This window comes from Lissotriton helveticus, chromosome 4_1 (genome assembly GCF_964261635.1).
Source record: "Lissotriton helveticus chromosome 4_1, aLisHel1.1, whole genome shotgun sequence".
In the NCBI taxonomy this organism is placed as follows: domain Eukaryota; kingdom Metazoa; phylum Chordata; class Amphibia; order Caudata; family Salamandridae; genus Lissotriton; species Lissotriton helveticus.
This window is the reverse complement of record NC_136063.1, coordinates 73,599,636-73,612,873: the sequence shown is the minus strand read 5'-3', so window position 1 is coordinate 73,612,873 and position 13,238 is coordinate 73,599,636. Positions and strand designations below refer to the sequence as shown.

Below are 13,238 nucleotides of genomic sequence, written 5' to 3'. Positions count from 1 at the left end.
ACATTGCTATCTAATGCCCAGTGTATGTGGTCAAAATGTACTCAAAGCCTGATCGGCACATTTAACTTTCCTGTAAGGGTATAGTATATAGTGCAGATATATACCTATAGCATGGAAAGTTAAATGTCACATGTGGCCTGCAGCACCTATAATAATAAATAATAATTCCACATTTGTAGAGCGCAAACGTATCACCCCTAGGGGCATCCAGATGCTGGGGGGGGGGCATTAGAGAGATTATGGGCCAGATGTAGGAAGGCTATTACCGGTCGGTAACGGCCAAATTGTAATTAACTAATTTCGGCTGTTATCGACCGGTAATAGGCTTTTCTGATGTAGGGGCCGAAATTAACGATTCGGTAATTTATCGAATTGGTAATTTAAGGAATCGGTAAATTACCGATTTCTTAAATACCGATTCGGTAAATTACCGAATTCCTAATGTAGGGAGCACTTAAATGAGTGCTTATCCCATGTTAGGATTCGTTATTTACCACCAACTACAAGTTGGTGGTAAATAACGAAAACACCCCAAAAAGCTATTTTATGCAAATTGCTTCAGTGCCATGTTGCAGACGTACATGCCCTTAGGGCATGTATGTCTACAACATGGGCACCCATACACAATTGAGGGGTGCAACAGGGTGTCAAAGTGACACCCTGCCACCCTTCAATGTTTTCCCCCTTTTACTGAATCGGTATTTACCGATTCGGTAATTGACATTCATTCCTATGGGCCTTAAGGCCCATAGGAATGAATAGCAATTACCGAATCGGTAAATACCGATTCGGTAAATGCCGATTCTTAACGATTCGGTAATTTTTACCGAATGGTTTGCTACATAGCATTTACCGATTCGAAAATACCGAATCTGTAAAATTCGGTATTTTCGAAACGGTAAATGCTATTTACCTACATCTGGCCCTAAGTGAGCTATTGCCCAAGTCACATTATGGTGAGCTGAGCTACCGCTGGGAAAAAACCGTGAGCCCCATGCTCCAGAGTCAGCCGCTCTGGCCACTGTGCCACACCTCTCCCTAACTGTGTCACCCACTATAGCAGCAGTAAAACTACGGCTTTCAAGCCTTCGCCTGTGCCTGTGTAGCCTGACAGCAGGAGCTTGAACCCTGTGTGTGGTCTCCAAGAGTCAGTTGTCTCCTGTGTGGATACTGGGGGCACAACAAGCTGTAAGAGGGCTTTTCCTGGAAATGGCAGCCGACCGGGAGCACCTGGCCCTGGGCTGGTCTTTTCTGTAGGCTATGCCGGACACCCTGAGAGTCTCTAAGTGCCCTCCTCCAAGATCCTAGGGTCCTTAGAAGTGTTCTACTGTGGTTGTTTGAGCACCAAAAGAAAGTCTGGAAACTTTGTACAGCTTTTACTCCAGAGCGTCATGGGGACCTGCGAGACACAGTTCCACGGAGTCGGATTGAATTTCTGCTTCATCCTGGACAAGGCTCGAAGCAGCAACAAAAACCAACTAAGTCCCATTGTGCGTTGGGGCTTAGAAAACTTTCTGAGAGGAACCTCCAAAGCTCCAGGGTTCCAGTGACACCAGCCTGCTCCAAGTATCCGGCTTTCGATTTCATGGCAGCAGCCACAATTTCAGCGGCAGCCCACTCGAGAGAGAATTTTTCTTCTCAAAAAGTGACAAATCCCCTTTCTGGTTTATGAGTTCGAAACTTTTTCAAACTTGTTGACTTTTGGACTGTTAGACCTGGCACTGTTGGTGTGGGTCTCCCTTCCATTTTTTTGTTGTTGCCTCATGTGTTTTTGCTGGTTATAGATGCTTTGGGAACTGTGCCAGTGGTATTCAGTGCCACAGCCCAAGTACTCCCTATGGTAAATTGATGTATGGATTAGTGATTCCATGATTGGCTGGTTTGGTTTACTTGTCAGACCCCAGTACAGTGCACTGTGTGCCCAGGGCTTGTAAACCAAATGCTGCTGGTGGGCTTGCAGCACTGGTTGTGCCACCCACAGAAGCAGCCTGTAAAGTGTGTCTCAGGTCTGCCATTGCAGAGCCTGTGGTCAGTCTGGTACTGCCATGTTGACTGGCAAGTGCACCCACTTGCCAGCCCCTAAACCTTCCCTTTTTCTGCATATTAGTCACCCCTAAAGTAGGTCCAAGGGCAGGGTGCATTGTAGGTAAAGGTAGGATAAGCCCTGATGTGTGTGGCATGTCCTAATAGTGAATTACAGCCATTTTCGTTTTTCACTGTTGCAAGGCTACCTGTTCCCCATGGGCCAGAATGAGCAGTTTGATTATAACATCTTATAATCCTAACTGACTAAGGTAGAAATTTACGTTTAGGATGCCTGAACTCAGAATGATAAAATTCATCTTTTAGTGAAGTTGGTTTTAACATTCTGTGTTTGAAAATACCACTTTTAGAAAGTAGGTATTTTCTTGCCTAACTATCCAAGCCTGCCTCTGCTAGGTTGTGTATTCCTTGTCTGGAGTTTGAGTGACAGGGGCTGGGGGATTCCAAGAGACAGGGTGAGTCAGCACAGGGCTGAATATAGAGATCTGCATGTAGATGGGTGAGAGGAGTTGCACCTGGGACCTGAATAGGGCTGTGCCTGCCCCCACAGTGCTGGATCCACCTCCTGTGGTGTGTCTGATGTCCCTGGCCCACACTGTCAAAGGAGTCTTGTCAACAAAGTGCTCAGGACTGCGCAGATCTGGTTTGGACTGGGTACATGACCCTCTGCCTCCAGAAGACAAAGGATTTTCTAGTATAAATATGGGGACCCAGACCCCAGAACATTAGATTACTTTTGGGAAACAAGAAGAACCTTTGCTGAGGAGAAGAACCAGAGAAACTGAGGAGGAGACTATCCCTAAGCTGAGTGCTGTTTGGGGGATTGGCCTGCAGTGGTTGCATGACTGCCAAAGAAAGGAGAAAGGAACTTTGTGCTACTTTCATCAACTTGTAAAGGATCTCCAAGGGCTTGGAAATTTAGCTTGCCTCCTGCTGAAGTCTCAGGGATAACAGACTTCAACAACCAGCTCCCCAGAGGTCTTTTGAAGTGCCTGCTGTTGTGCTGGGCGTTCTGAGGAACTGCATCTTGCAGGGAGCTGGAAGCGCGACTCACGTAGAAGAAGCGTGATGCCATCGCAGAAGCACCTTGCATCACCGGAGAAAAGTGTCGCCGTTGCAGCAGACGCCGTCGCATCACCTGAGAAGCGTGTCCCGCCACCGCCGCTGTTGCATCGCATCACCAAAGCGCCTCGCGTCACTGGAGAAGAGTGTCGCCGTCACAGCAGACGCCATCGCATCACCGGAGAAGCGTGTCGCAGGGCCTGTCGCGGCTCAGAAAAATCATTGAGTCGCCGCACGGCCGTCGGGTGTGCACGAATCATTGTCGCATCAAGAAGAATACGCCATTTTGTTTCATTGCACCAGATCTTAATCGCATCATGGCGTTGCGGGCCGCATCGCCACGGAAGCGCAGTAAGAAACCGATGCATCACCTCCCCATGCAGAGAAGAACTGAAGCATCACCGTCCCCTACGCAGCAGTAGGGAACTGATGCATCACCTTCCCTACAACACTTTCACTGTATGAGTTACGCATCCAAAGGTGCATTGAACTTAAAGTGTCGCATTTACCATCTAAAGAGAGCTAAGCTATTTCTACCATTTTTAAAGTACAGTATTGTGGATTTTTGTTGTATGTGGTCTTGTGTTAAGTCTATATAAAAATACGTATTTTTATACTACAACTTGTGTGCTATCCATCTGTAGTGTTGTCACTGGGTTACTGTATGTGATCACAAATGCTTTACACACTGCCTCTGAGATAAGCCTGTCTGCTCGTGCCAAGCTACCAAGGGGGTGAGCAGGGGTTATTTTAGAAGTGTATCCCCTTACCCTGACTAGACGCAAGGGTCCCTATTTGGTCAAAGGTACCTGCCTCTACCAACTAGAGACCCCCAAATCTAACACAGACTTTCACCGGGACCAACCCACTTGTATCTGACCAGGACTTCAATCGTAGTCAGCCTCAAACTGCACGTAGATCCCAGTCTACTGCTTCCATGGACTATCATTGGCAAGTGTTTCTCTTTAATTTAAATTGGTTGTGGAACTTTTCTGTGTTTTGTGTGCTTTTTCTACTGTGTTAGCACTGCTAGTATACTTTACACCTTTGATTTAAGCCTGAATGCTGTGTGCCATGTAACAAGGGATTTAGCGCAGGTTTATTTTATGGGAAACATCCTTTACAACGCAACTTTTTCCACGCAGTGCCTTTACGACGCAACTTTTACAACGCAAACCATTACAACGCATTGCGCTGGGGGGCGCTCTAGGATAGGGAATAGATTTAATTTACTATCCAACACCTTCCCTACTACCCACGGGGACTGGAGTTGGAATAGTAAATTAAACTATTCACTATCCAGCACCCCAAAGCGCTACGCGTTGTAAAGGCATGCATTGTAAAAAACGCGTTGTAAAGACATGCATGGTAAAAGCATGCGTTGTAATGTCATACATCCTTATTTTATTTCACTTAAGTGGCATCTAGCAGCTGGTGGTCTTATCCTCTGAGGTGGACACTTGTCCACTCCAAATTATAATCCACTTTCCTACAGCATCCAAAAATGGTTTCAAAGGGAGAGGCCAAAAGGTGAACTTTACCACTGTCTAGATCAGAACTCTGGAAACCGGGTGCCCTCCAGGATCCATTCTGCCCAACTCCTTCTTAACCTGAGTATGCAGCCACTGCTCTTCATGCCACCAACACTGCCCCAGGGGATGAACAGTAGTAGCCAAAGGAAATTTTAGAATGATAAAATCAAGATTGCAGCACAGGGTTACAGAGATGCAAGAGTGATCATGAAAATAGCAGCAGCCTAACAAGAGTATGTTCACAAGATGGGCCCGATGGGTCTGTGGGATCATGCATCTGCTGGAGATGTCTATGTTTTTTTAAGTTTATTTTTTTTACAGAGTGTTGTATAGTGCAAACTTGACCCGAATCGGGTATCAGAGCGCTTTACATTTCACCAGTTGCATTACATGAGGATACATTCATTTTTGTTAGGCACGGGGAGATTAAGTGATTTGCCCAGAATCACAGGATGTTCAGTGTCATTGCCGAGACTCGACCCCAGTTCCCTTGATTCGAGTTCGACCGCCCTAGCCGTTAGGCCAACTGATCCTATTTGAATGCCGTTAGGTTCTCACAGTCATTCATCCTCTCAGGGTGGATGGAAAAAAATCATATAGTGAATCTGAGATCAGCAGACAGGAATCAGGCAGCAGTCCACGGGCAGATGTGCAAGAGGAGGAGACAGAAATGGTTGGGATCTGGCGTGCCTCTACTCCCTGAAACAGCACAAGCTCAACATTGAAGGTGATATCAGGGGTGGTTCTCTCCAATCTTTCAGGATAAGTTGCTTTTAACTTGGGACTTCCATCTAGCTAGGATTTTACAGTACATGCCAGGGCCTGCGGTCACCTGCTCCTATTCACGCACTCTCCGAGAGCTGCCAATTGTAGAAAGAGGATGGACAGTGCAGATGGTGAGCTGACTGCTTGTGTTCTCTTGTTCCAGCTGAAAAGTGCATCCAGAACATTTACCAAGAGTTCGTCCTGGGCCAGGAGCGGAAGTACTGCGGCATCATGGCCGAGCTGCTGCTGCAGGGAGAGCTGTCGCTGGACTCCATCAAGGCCAACATCACAGAGCTGATGGCGGGTGGCGTGGACACGGTAAGAGTCACTGGAGGCATGGGTGCACTTTGCATGGTGGCAGCGTGAATGCGGTAAGAGTCGTGGGAGGCATAGGTGCACTACGCATGGCTGTCAGCGTGGACACGGTAAGAGTCACTGGAGGCATGGGCGCACTATCTATGGCTGTCAGCATGAATGCGGCAAGAGTCGCTGGACTCATGTGTGCACTATTTATGGCTGTCAGCAGGTGTCACTCCATGGGGAGGTGTTGTATCCAAAGATCAGCAATTCCGTCTTGTCCGTGTTGAGTTTCAGGCAGTTGGTCTTCATCCAGTCGGTGACACTCATCACGCAGTTGTGGAAGTTTGTCCTAGTGGTGGAGGGGTCTTCTGAGAGCGAGAGGATGAGCTTGCTGTCGTCTGCGTAGGCTATGGTGTTGAGGTCATGGGTTTGGATGATGTTGGCCAGAGGTGTCATGTAAGTGTTGAACAGGGCGAGGCTGAGGAATGAACCTTGAGGGACACCTCAGATGATGCTGTTGGGTACCGAGGTGAAGGGTGGTCGGTGGATTCTCTGGGTTTGTCCTGTGCGGAAAGATCCATCTGAGCTTGTCTACCTGGATCCCAATTTGGTGGAGTCCTTTGATGAGGGTCTGGTAAAATAGTATCAAATGCTGCTGAGAGGTCGAGAAGGAGGAGGGCTGCTGTTTCTCCCCATTCAAGGAGGGCTCCTATGTCGTCAGTGGCAGCAATCAGGGTGGTCTCGGTGCTGGGATTGGTGCAGAAACCGAATTGGGAGTTGTCCAGCAGGTTGTTTCTCTCCAGGTGTTCGGTGAGTTGGTGATTGAAGGCCTTCTTGAGGACTTTGGCAGGGAACTGGTGTAGAGAGATGGGTGGTAGTTCTTGATTTCGCTGGGGTCAACGGAGGGTTTTTTGAGGAAGGGTCTGACCTCTGTGTTTTTCCATCAATCAGAGAAGGTGGCCAAGGTGATGGACACGTTGAGAATGGAGGTGGGTTAGCAGCTGATTTCCTTGTTCCAGATGTTGAAGAAGTGGTGGTGGCAAGGGTCCGTGGGTGCTCCAGAGTGGATGGAGTTTATGATGGCTGTGGTGCTCTGTATGGTGAGCTGTTCCCATGCGGTGAGCGGATGGTTGTGGGTGGCATCCATTGGTGTGAGGAGGTTGTAGAGGTTGGTGGGTGGAGTTCATAGTTTCTACAGATAGTGGATCTCTTGTCGTGGAAGTAGTGCACCAGGGTGTTGTAGATTTCCTGGGACGGGGAGATCATGCTCTCGGTGGCTGACAGGCAGGAGAACAACCTGACACTACTGAAGAGTTGCTTGCTTTGGTTGAAGCAGGCTTTGATGCTTCTGCCAGGGTGCCTCTTTTTGTGTCTTTTAGGCATTGGTGGTATTTGTTGAGGACTGGCTTGAAGGTTGTTCGATCTGTGGGTTCTTTGCAGGTGTGCCATCTTCTGTCTAGCTATTTGCAGTTGTGTTTCATTGTCCTGAGTTCCGGTGTGTACCAACTGGCTTGTTTAGTGGATCTGCCGGTTTGGGCTATGCTTGATCAATGGGACTCTGTCAGCTTAGTTGGTTATCTAGGTGGAAAAATTTTTGATGACTTCATCAAGGTTGGTTGCAGAGTCAGAACAGGTGGTGTTGAAGGCGTCTGTCTATTGGGTCTCTGTCACTTTGTTCCAGCTGTGATGGGGGGCTGGGAGGCTTGGTGGTGGTGCATGGGGATCCTGTAATGTTGAAGTGGATGTTGGCATGGTTGGCCCTAGTGAATTCTGTGACATGGCTGCACTTGACTGTCACTGACAGTGATGATTGGGTCAAGCGTGTGTCCTTTGCTGTATGTGGGTCAGTGATCAGTTGGGTGAGGCCAATGTTGCTCATGCTTTCCAGGAGGTTGGTGGTGTTTGCATCTTTGGGATCATCGAGGTGGAAGTTGAGGTCACTGAGGAAGATGTAGTGCTTGGAGTCAATTGCGAGTGGGGTGATGCAAAAAGCATTGCATTGGCATTGCAGAAGCCGAGGTGTGGTCATGGTGTCTGTAGGCGAGGTTGCCGCTGATGGTTGTTCTGTCATCGGTTTGGAATTGCAAGTTGAGGTGGTCCATGATCAGTGTGGGGTCGTCTTCCCTGGTGGTGAAAAGGATGGTCTCCTTGTGGATGATGGCAATGCAGCCTCTGTGTTTGTTGGTGCTGTCCTGGTGCATCATGTAGTAGCAGTAGTGCGTCCCGGTGAAGATGTCATGGTTGGAGTCAGATCTCTGTTATGAAGATAACATCAGGGGTGAGGATGGAAATGGTGTCCCAGATTTCAGTGGCGTGTTTGCAGAGTAATCAGGCATTGAGCAGGAGGAAGTGGAGTAGTTCTTGGGTGTTCTTGGTAGGTGAGGTGGGTGTGTTGAGTGTTTCCTTGAGGATGGGAGGTCCTGAGTTGAAGGTGAAGAGGCAGAGGCAGCAGGAAAAAGGCCCTTCTGTTGATCGAGGACATGAGATGCAGCAGTTGTTGTTGCATCATGTAGGGTCCAGGGCTAAGAGCTCTGCGATGGAGTACCTGTGGGTGGTATGAAGGTCAGAGTTCCAGGTGCTAGGCGCGGTCCAGATAAACATCTCAGGTCTGTATCACACGCCTTTCACAAGGATGCTCTGTGAGAAACCACAGTAAGTTGAAAAGACAATCCAGAATTGCTACAGGGCATCATGAAGAGAGGAGAAATTAGCCAGTCTCATGGCAGGGTGCGTCCTCCCTGAAACCTGTATTCTGTGAGGAACAGAGATAAGCTAAAAACAGAGGAGTTCTTTGGGGAGAAGCCAAAGAACCACAGCTACTGTCATGTCAACAACTGGAATCAACAACTGGTTCTAGCTGAAGAATAATAGGGCGCTGGTCCTCACATTTTTTGCATTTTCACAATGGTCTTTTGGGATTCGAACAATAACCAGGTAACTAATGGTGAAAACCACAGTAAGATCGGTACCCAGTGCATTTCTGGAGATACTGTGCCAAGAAAGGCTCCCCCAAACATAGAGCAATGTGCCCTTGGATTTCGTGTCCATTGATGTTTTACAGACCAAATACTGAAAATGTACTGATAACAAATTGCTTTACATGTTATGCAGAACCTTATCCAGCCACAAAAGTAAAATTTCCACCTGTCATATTACATTTTGACACATTGAGAACCCTCTTATACAAGCAATGTTGACAGTGATGAAGTAAAAACAACCATCCTGAATGTGATGAACAAAGAGACTGGTTCAATGGGACTGTGTTATATATGCTAGTAATGCTCAGACCTCATCAGGGATCAAAACAGGACCAACACCAAGGAAAATTATTGCTTGGCTATAACTGATGTATTCAATATGATGCAACTGTGTGTCTCTCTTCCTCTCTCATCCTCTTCATTAATGGCCACCCCCTCTTGTTCTCTATTCCAGACGGCCATGCCCCTGCTGTTTACCCTCTTCGAACTGGCGCGAAACCAACATGTGCAGACGCTCCTTCGAGAGGAAATCAAGGCTGCCGACTCCCAGGGGCACCAGGACATCCCCAAGATGCTCAACTCACTGCCGCTGCTCAAGGGGGCCATCAAAGAGACCCTAAGGTAAGGACTGTCATCCTTCAGGAGACTACACCACCTGCACCAGACCACACCCCTCTGCAACTACCGCCCCCTGCACCAGACCCCACCTTGCTACAGGAAAACACTCCCCTTTATGACAGTACGGCACTTCGGAAGAGATCATACCACTGAGTAGGTGGAGCCGGAGCAGATATAGGAATGTTGGAAAAAATTACCTGTCAACTTTTAGACCCCTTGGTATTTTCAAGCAACAGCACTAAGGAGACTTGGACTTATGCATTTCCCTTTATGGGATTGGCCCTACAGGTCTTGTGTTGAGTGGTCATCTGGCTAAGTCCCTAGGAAAAATGGCCACATAAAATGCCGCAAAATTGCCGCTAAATTTCCATATTTGTGCCGCTAAATTTCCATTTTTGTGCCGCTAAATTTGCTAATCCATCCTGGGGGGTCTGACTAATAGAGGTTTCATATTGTACTATAATCATTTTCCACTAACAGCTTTTTTTATTGGATTTTTCATTTAGGTTGCACGTTATTGAATATGCAGCTACCTGGCGGTGAAAGACAAACGAAACTATATAGTTTTTTTAGCCACACCTTTGACTCCGCCCTCACGCCCACTGACCCCCCACCCCTATTGCATGCAGCATCACAGTTCCCATATGTTTAGGTGAAGCCTAGCTATTGCGTAAGCAATCGCTATGCGAGAGACATAGAGGGGCACCAGAAAATCCTGTCAAGAGGGCTTTGGAATGCGGATTATGGCCAGTGCATGTGCGCCGGGCGCGTGCTCGCCATTTGCTCCCCTGCCCCCCCCGTCAGACTTGAAAGGAAGCCGCTCGTACACCACCATTTGTCTGAGCCTCGGCATCAGACTTCAAAGGAAGCCGCTCCCCCGCCCCCCACCCCCATCAATCTTCAAAGGAATGCGCTCCCAAACTTGCTGGCCTCGCTCTCGTGAGCTTTTATTTATTTGTTTTCATGGTCTGTTCTTCATCCAGCTCTCTCTCCTTACCTCTGTTTCTTCCCCTCTCTCTCGCTTTCAACCTTGTTTCCATAGGTTACTTTCCTTTCCCCATTCACTCTAATTTTTCCCCTCCCAATACCTGCTTTCCTTTCTCTCACAGCTCTCTGCTTTTCCTTTCCCACATTCTTAATTCACTTTCCTTTTTCCGTGCTCTCTGTTTTCCATTCTGCTAAGCTCTGTACTTTTCTTTCTTTTTTTGGCACTCTCTGCTTTCTTTTCTCCTATGTTCTCCTTTGTTTCCTCCCACACGCCGTTTTACTTACTGCCATTCTTTGCCTTCCCTTTTGTCACATAAGCTGCCTTCTTTTTTCACATATGCTCTTTGCTTTATGTGATACGTTTGCTTACTTTCTCCTATTCTACCTTACATTCTTTCCTGTGCACTGTGTTCCACAGTTCTCATGCACTCTGCTTTTCTTCTCCCATGATCTCTGCCTTCCTTTCTCCCATGCACTCTCCCATCCTTTCCCCCTTGCTGTCCGTGTTCATTTTTCCCATGCACTCTGCCTTCGTTTTTCCCTCTCTGCTTCCCTTTCCCCATGCCCTTCACCTTCCTTTTCCCATGTCTGCCTTGCTGTCACACACGATCTCAGCCTTCCTTTCTCCCATGCTTTCTAGCTTCTTTTTCCCTTTCTCCCATACTGTCAGTCTTCCCTTTTTTCTATTCTGTCTGCCTTACTCTCTCCCATGAACTCTGCCTTCCCTTCTTCCTTGCTCTCTATTTTCCTTTTTCCTATGTCGGCTTTTCTTTCTCTCATGCTCTCTGTCTTACTTTTACCCTTGCTCGCTGCCTCCCTTTCTCCCATAACCCCTCCTTTCTATTTCCTGTTCCCCGATACCCACTGCCTTTTGTTCTGTCTCAAGGTCTACTGTTGCTTCTTTCATGGTCTCTCATCCTTTCTTCCATGCAGTAGGGTGTACCTTTCCCCTTAGTCTCTGCCTTCTGTTCTCCCATAAACAGTTTTTAGGTCGTGCCTTCTGTCATAACTTCTCCCAGATTCTCCTCTCCTTTCTCCATTCGTCTATTTGTCTTCCATACAAATATTTTATTTTGCATACACTGTATACCCCTTTAACACATGCACTCTATCATACATTATCCCATACAACCTACCTTCCTTACTCCCATACAGTCTGTAGTCTTCTCACATTCAACCATACTTTCTTTCTCCTATATGCGCAGCCTTCCAGTTTTTTACAGTCTCCCAGTATTTGCCTCATACATGATGCCTCATTTCTTGAGCTGTCCTATCTCCCATACACTATACCTCCCTATTTCCCATACAGTATGTGTTCCTTTCTCCCATGCAATATTCTTAACTTTCTCTAACCTAATTACTCGGGGACACCATCACATCACTCTGGGACACCACCACATCACTCTGGGACACCACCACATCACTCGGGGACACCACCACATCACTCGGGGACCTGTAACCTCCATCCCATGCCCTTTTGCATGAGTACCTGTCCTATCATGTCCATACGGGATGATTACCTGTTCCCTCCATGCTATGCCTTTACTAGAGAGCATAACTGATTCCAACTGTACTGATACTGGTGGGAGTAGTTCATACCTATGGCGTCTGGTAGTGGCAAGTGTCCACTCACTTCCTACCATGTCCTTTTCGTGTGAGCGCTTAAGTCCTAGCATGTTCATACCGCTGTGAGTACTGGGTCCTTACAAAGGTGAGTACTTTACGTTTACTACATCCCTGGAGTGAGTATCTGATTCCTGTCCCATCTCTTGTAGTACCAGAACCTCGTTCCTACCATGCCAATTTCAATGCAAGTCTCACCTTATCGTGCTATTGAAAATGGAGCTTTGGAGTTCCCACTGGAAACAGCACATTAGGAGCAGAGGCTAATTTCAAGTCCTCAGAACTCTGGAGATTTGCAAATTCATTGAAATGTACCTGTGCCACCTCTTTACAGGTTTCAGGGAGGGGCGAATATTTCAACAGATTGTTTTCCAAAACATTTGGACCTGTAGGAACAGTTAAATTAAATTTCAATCTACAGCTGCCAAAATCACAAATTTCCACTGGGAACAGTCTAGCCCGAACTGCCAAGCCATGTCTTCCCTGGACCGGAAACAAGCATCCTGGGACCGGTTTCGGATTCATAATCCTCATCAGCCAGGCTATCTTGAATCCAGTGGCAAAGTGAGCAAGGGACTCACGTCTGAGCATACCCTGGGGTGGCTTGGTGAGCAAAATAACGATGGATTAAACCCAGATCTGTGACTGGGGGTGAATGTTTTGCCATTGTGCAACATTCCGTCCATCATCTTGTTTGTTGTTTTAGCCACACCTTTGACTCCGCCCCCACGCCCACTGACCCCCCCCTATTGCATGCAGCATCACAGTTCCCATATGTTTAGGTCAAGCCTAGCTATTGCATAAGCAATCGCTATGCGAGAGATATAGAGGGGCACCAGAAAATCCTGTCAAGAGGGCTTTGGAATGCGGATTATGGCCAGTGCATGTGCGCCGGGCGCGCGCTCGCCATTTGCTCCCCTGCTCCCCCGTCAGACTTGAAAGGAAGCCGCTCGCACACCACCATTTGTCTGAGCCTCGGCATCAGACTTCAAAGGAAGCCGCTCCCCCGCCCCCATCAGTCTTCAAAGGAATGCGCTCCCAAACTTGCTGGCCTCGCTCTCGTGAGCTTTTATTTATTTGTTTTCATGGTCTGTTCTTCATCCAGCTCTCTCTCCTTACCTCTGTTTCTTCCCCTCTCTCTCGCTTTCAACCTTGTTTCCATAGGTTACTTTCCTTTCCCCATTCACTCTAATTTTTCCCCTCCCAATACCTGCTTTCCTTTCTCTCACAGCTCTCTGCTTTTCCTTTCCCACATTCTTAATTCACTTTCCTTTTTCCGTGCTCTCTGTTTTCCATTCTGCTAAGCTCTGTACTTTTCTTTCTTTTTTTG

General features: G+C 47.5%; 1 protein-coding gene across 1 annotated transcript in view; it reads left to right on the top strand.

The window, feature by feature from the left end:
* Positions 1 to 13,238, top strand: part of LOC144827876 (cytochrome P450 11B, mitochondrial-like) — a 42,512-nt gene that overhangs the window by 23,432 nt on the left and 5,842 nt on the right. The window contains exons 4-5 of the mRNA XM_078686041.1: positions 5,566 to 5,720; positions 9,135 to 9,301. Coding sequence (XP_078542167.1) covers positions 5,566 to 5,720; positions 9,135 to 9,301 — 322 coding nt within the window. The remainder of the gene's footprint in view (positions 1 to 5,565; positions 5,721 to 9,134; positions 9,302 to 13,238) is intronic.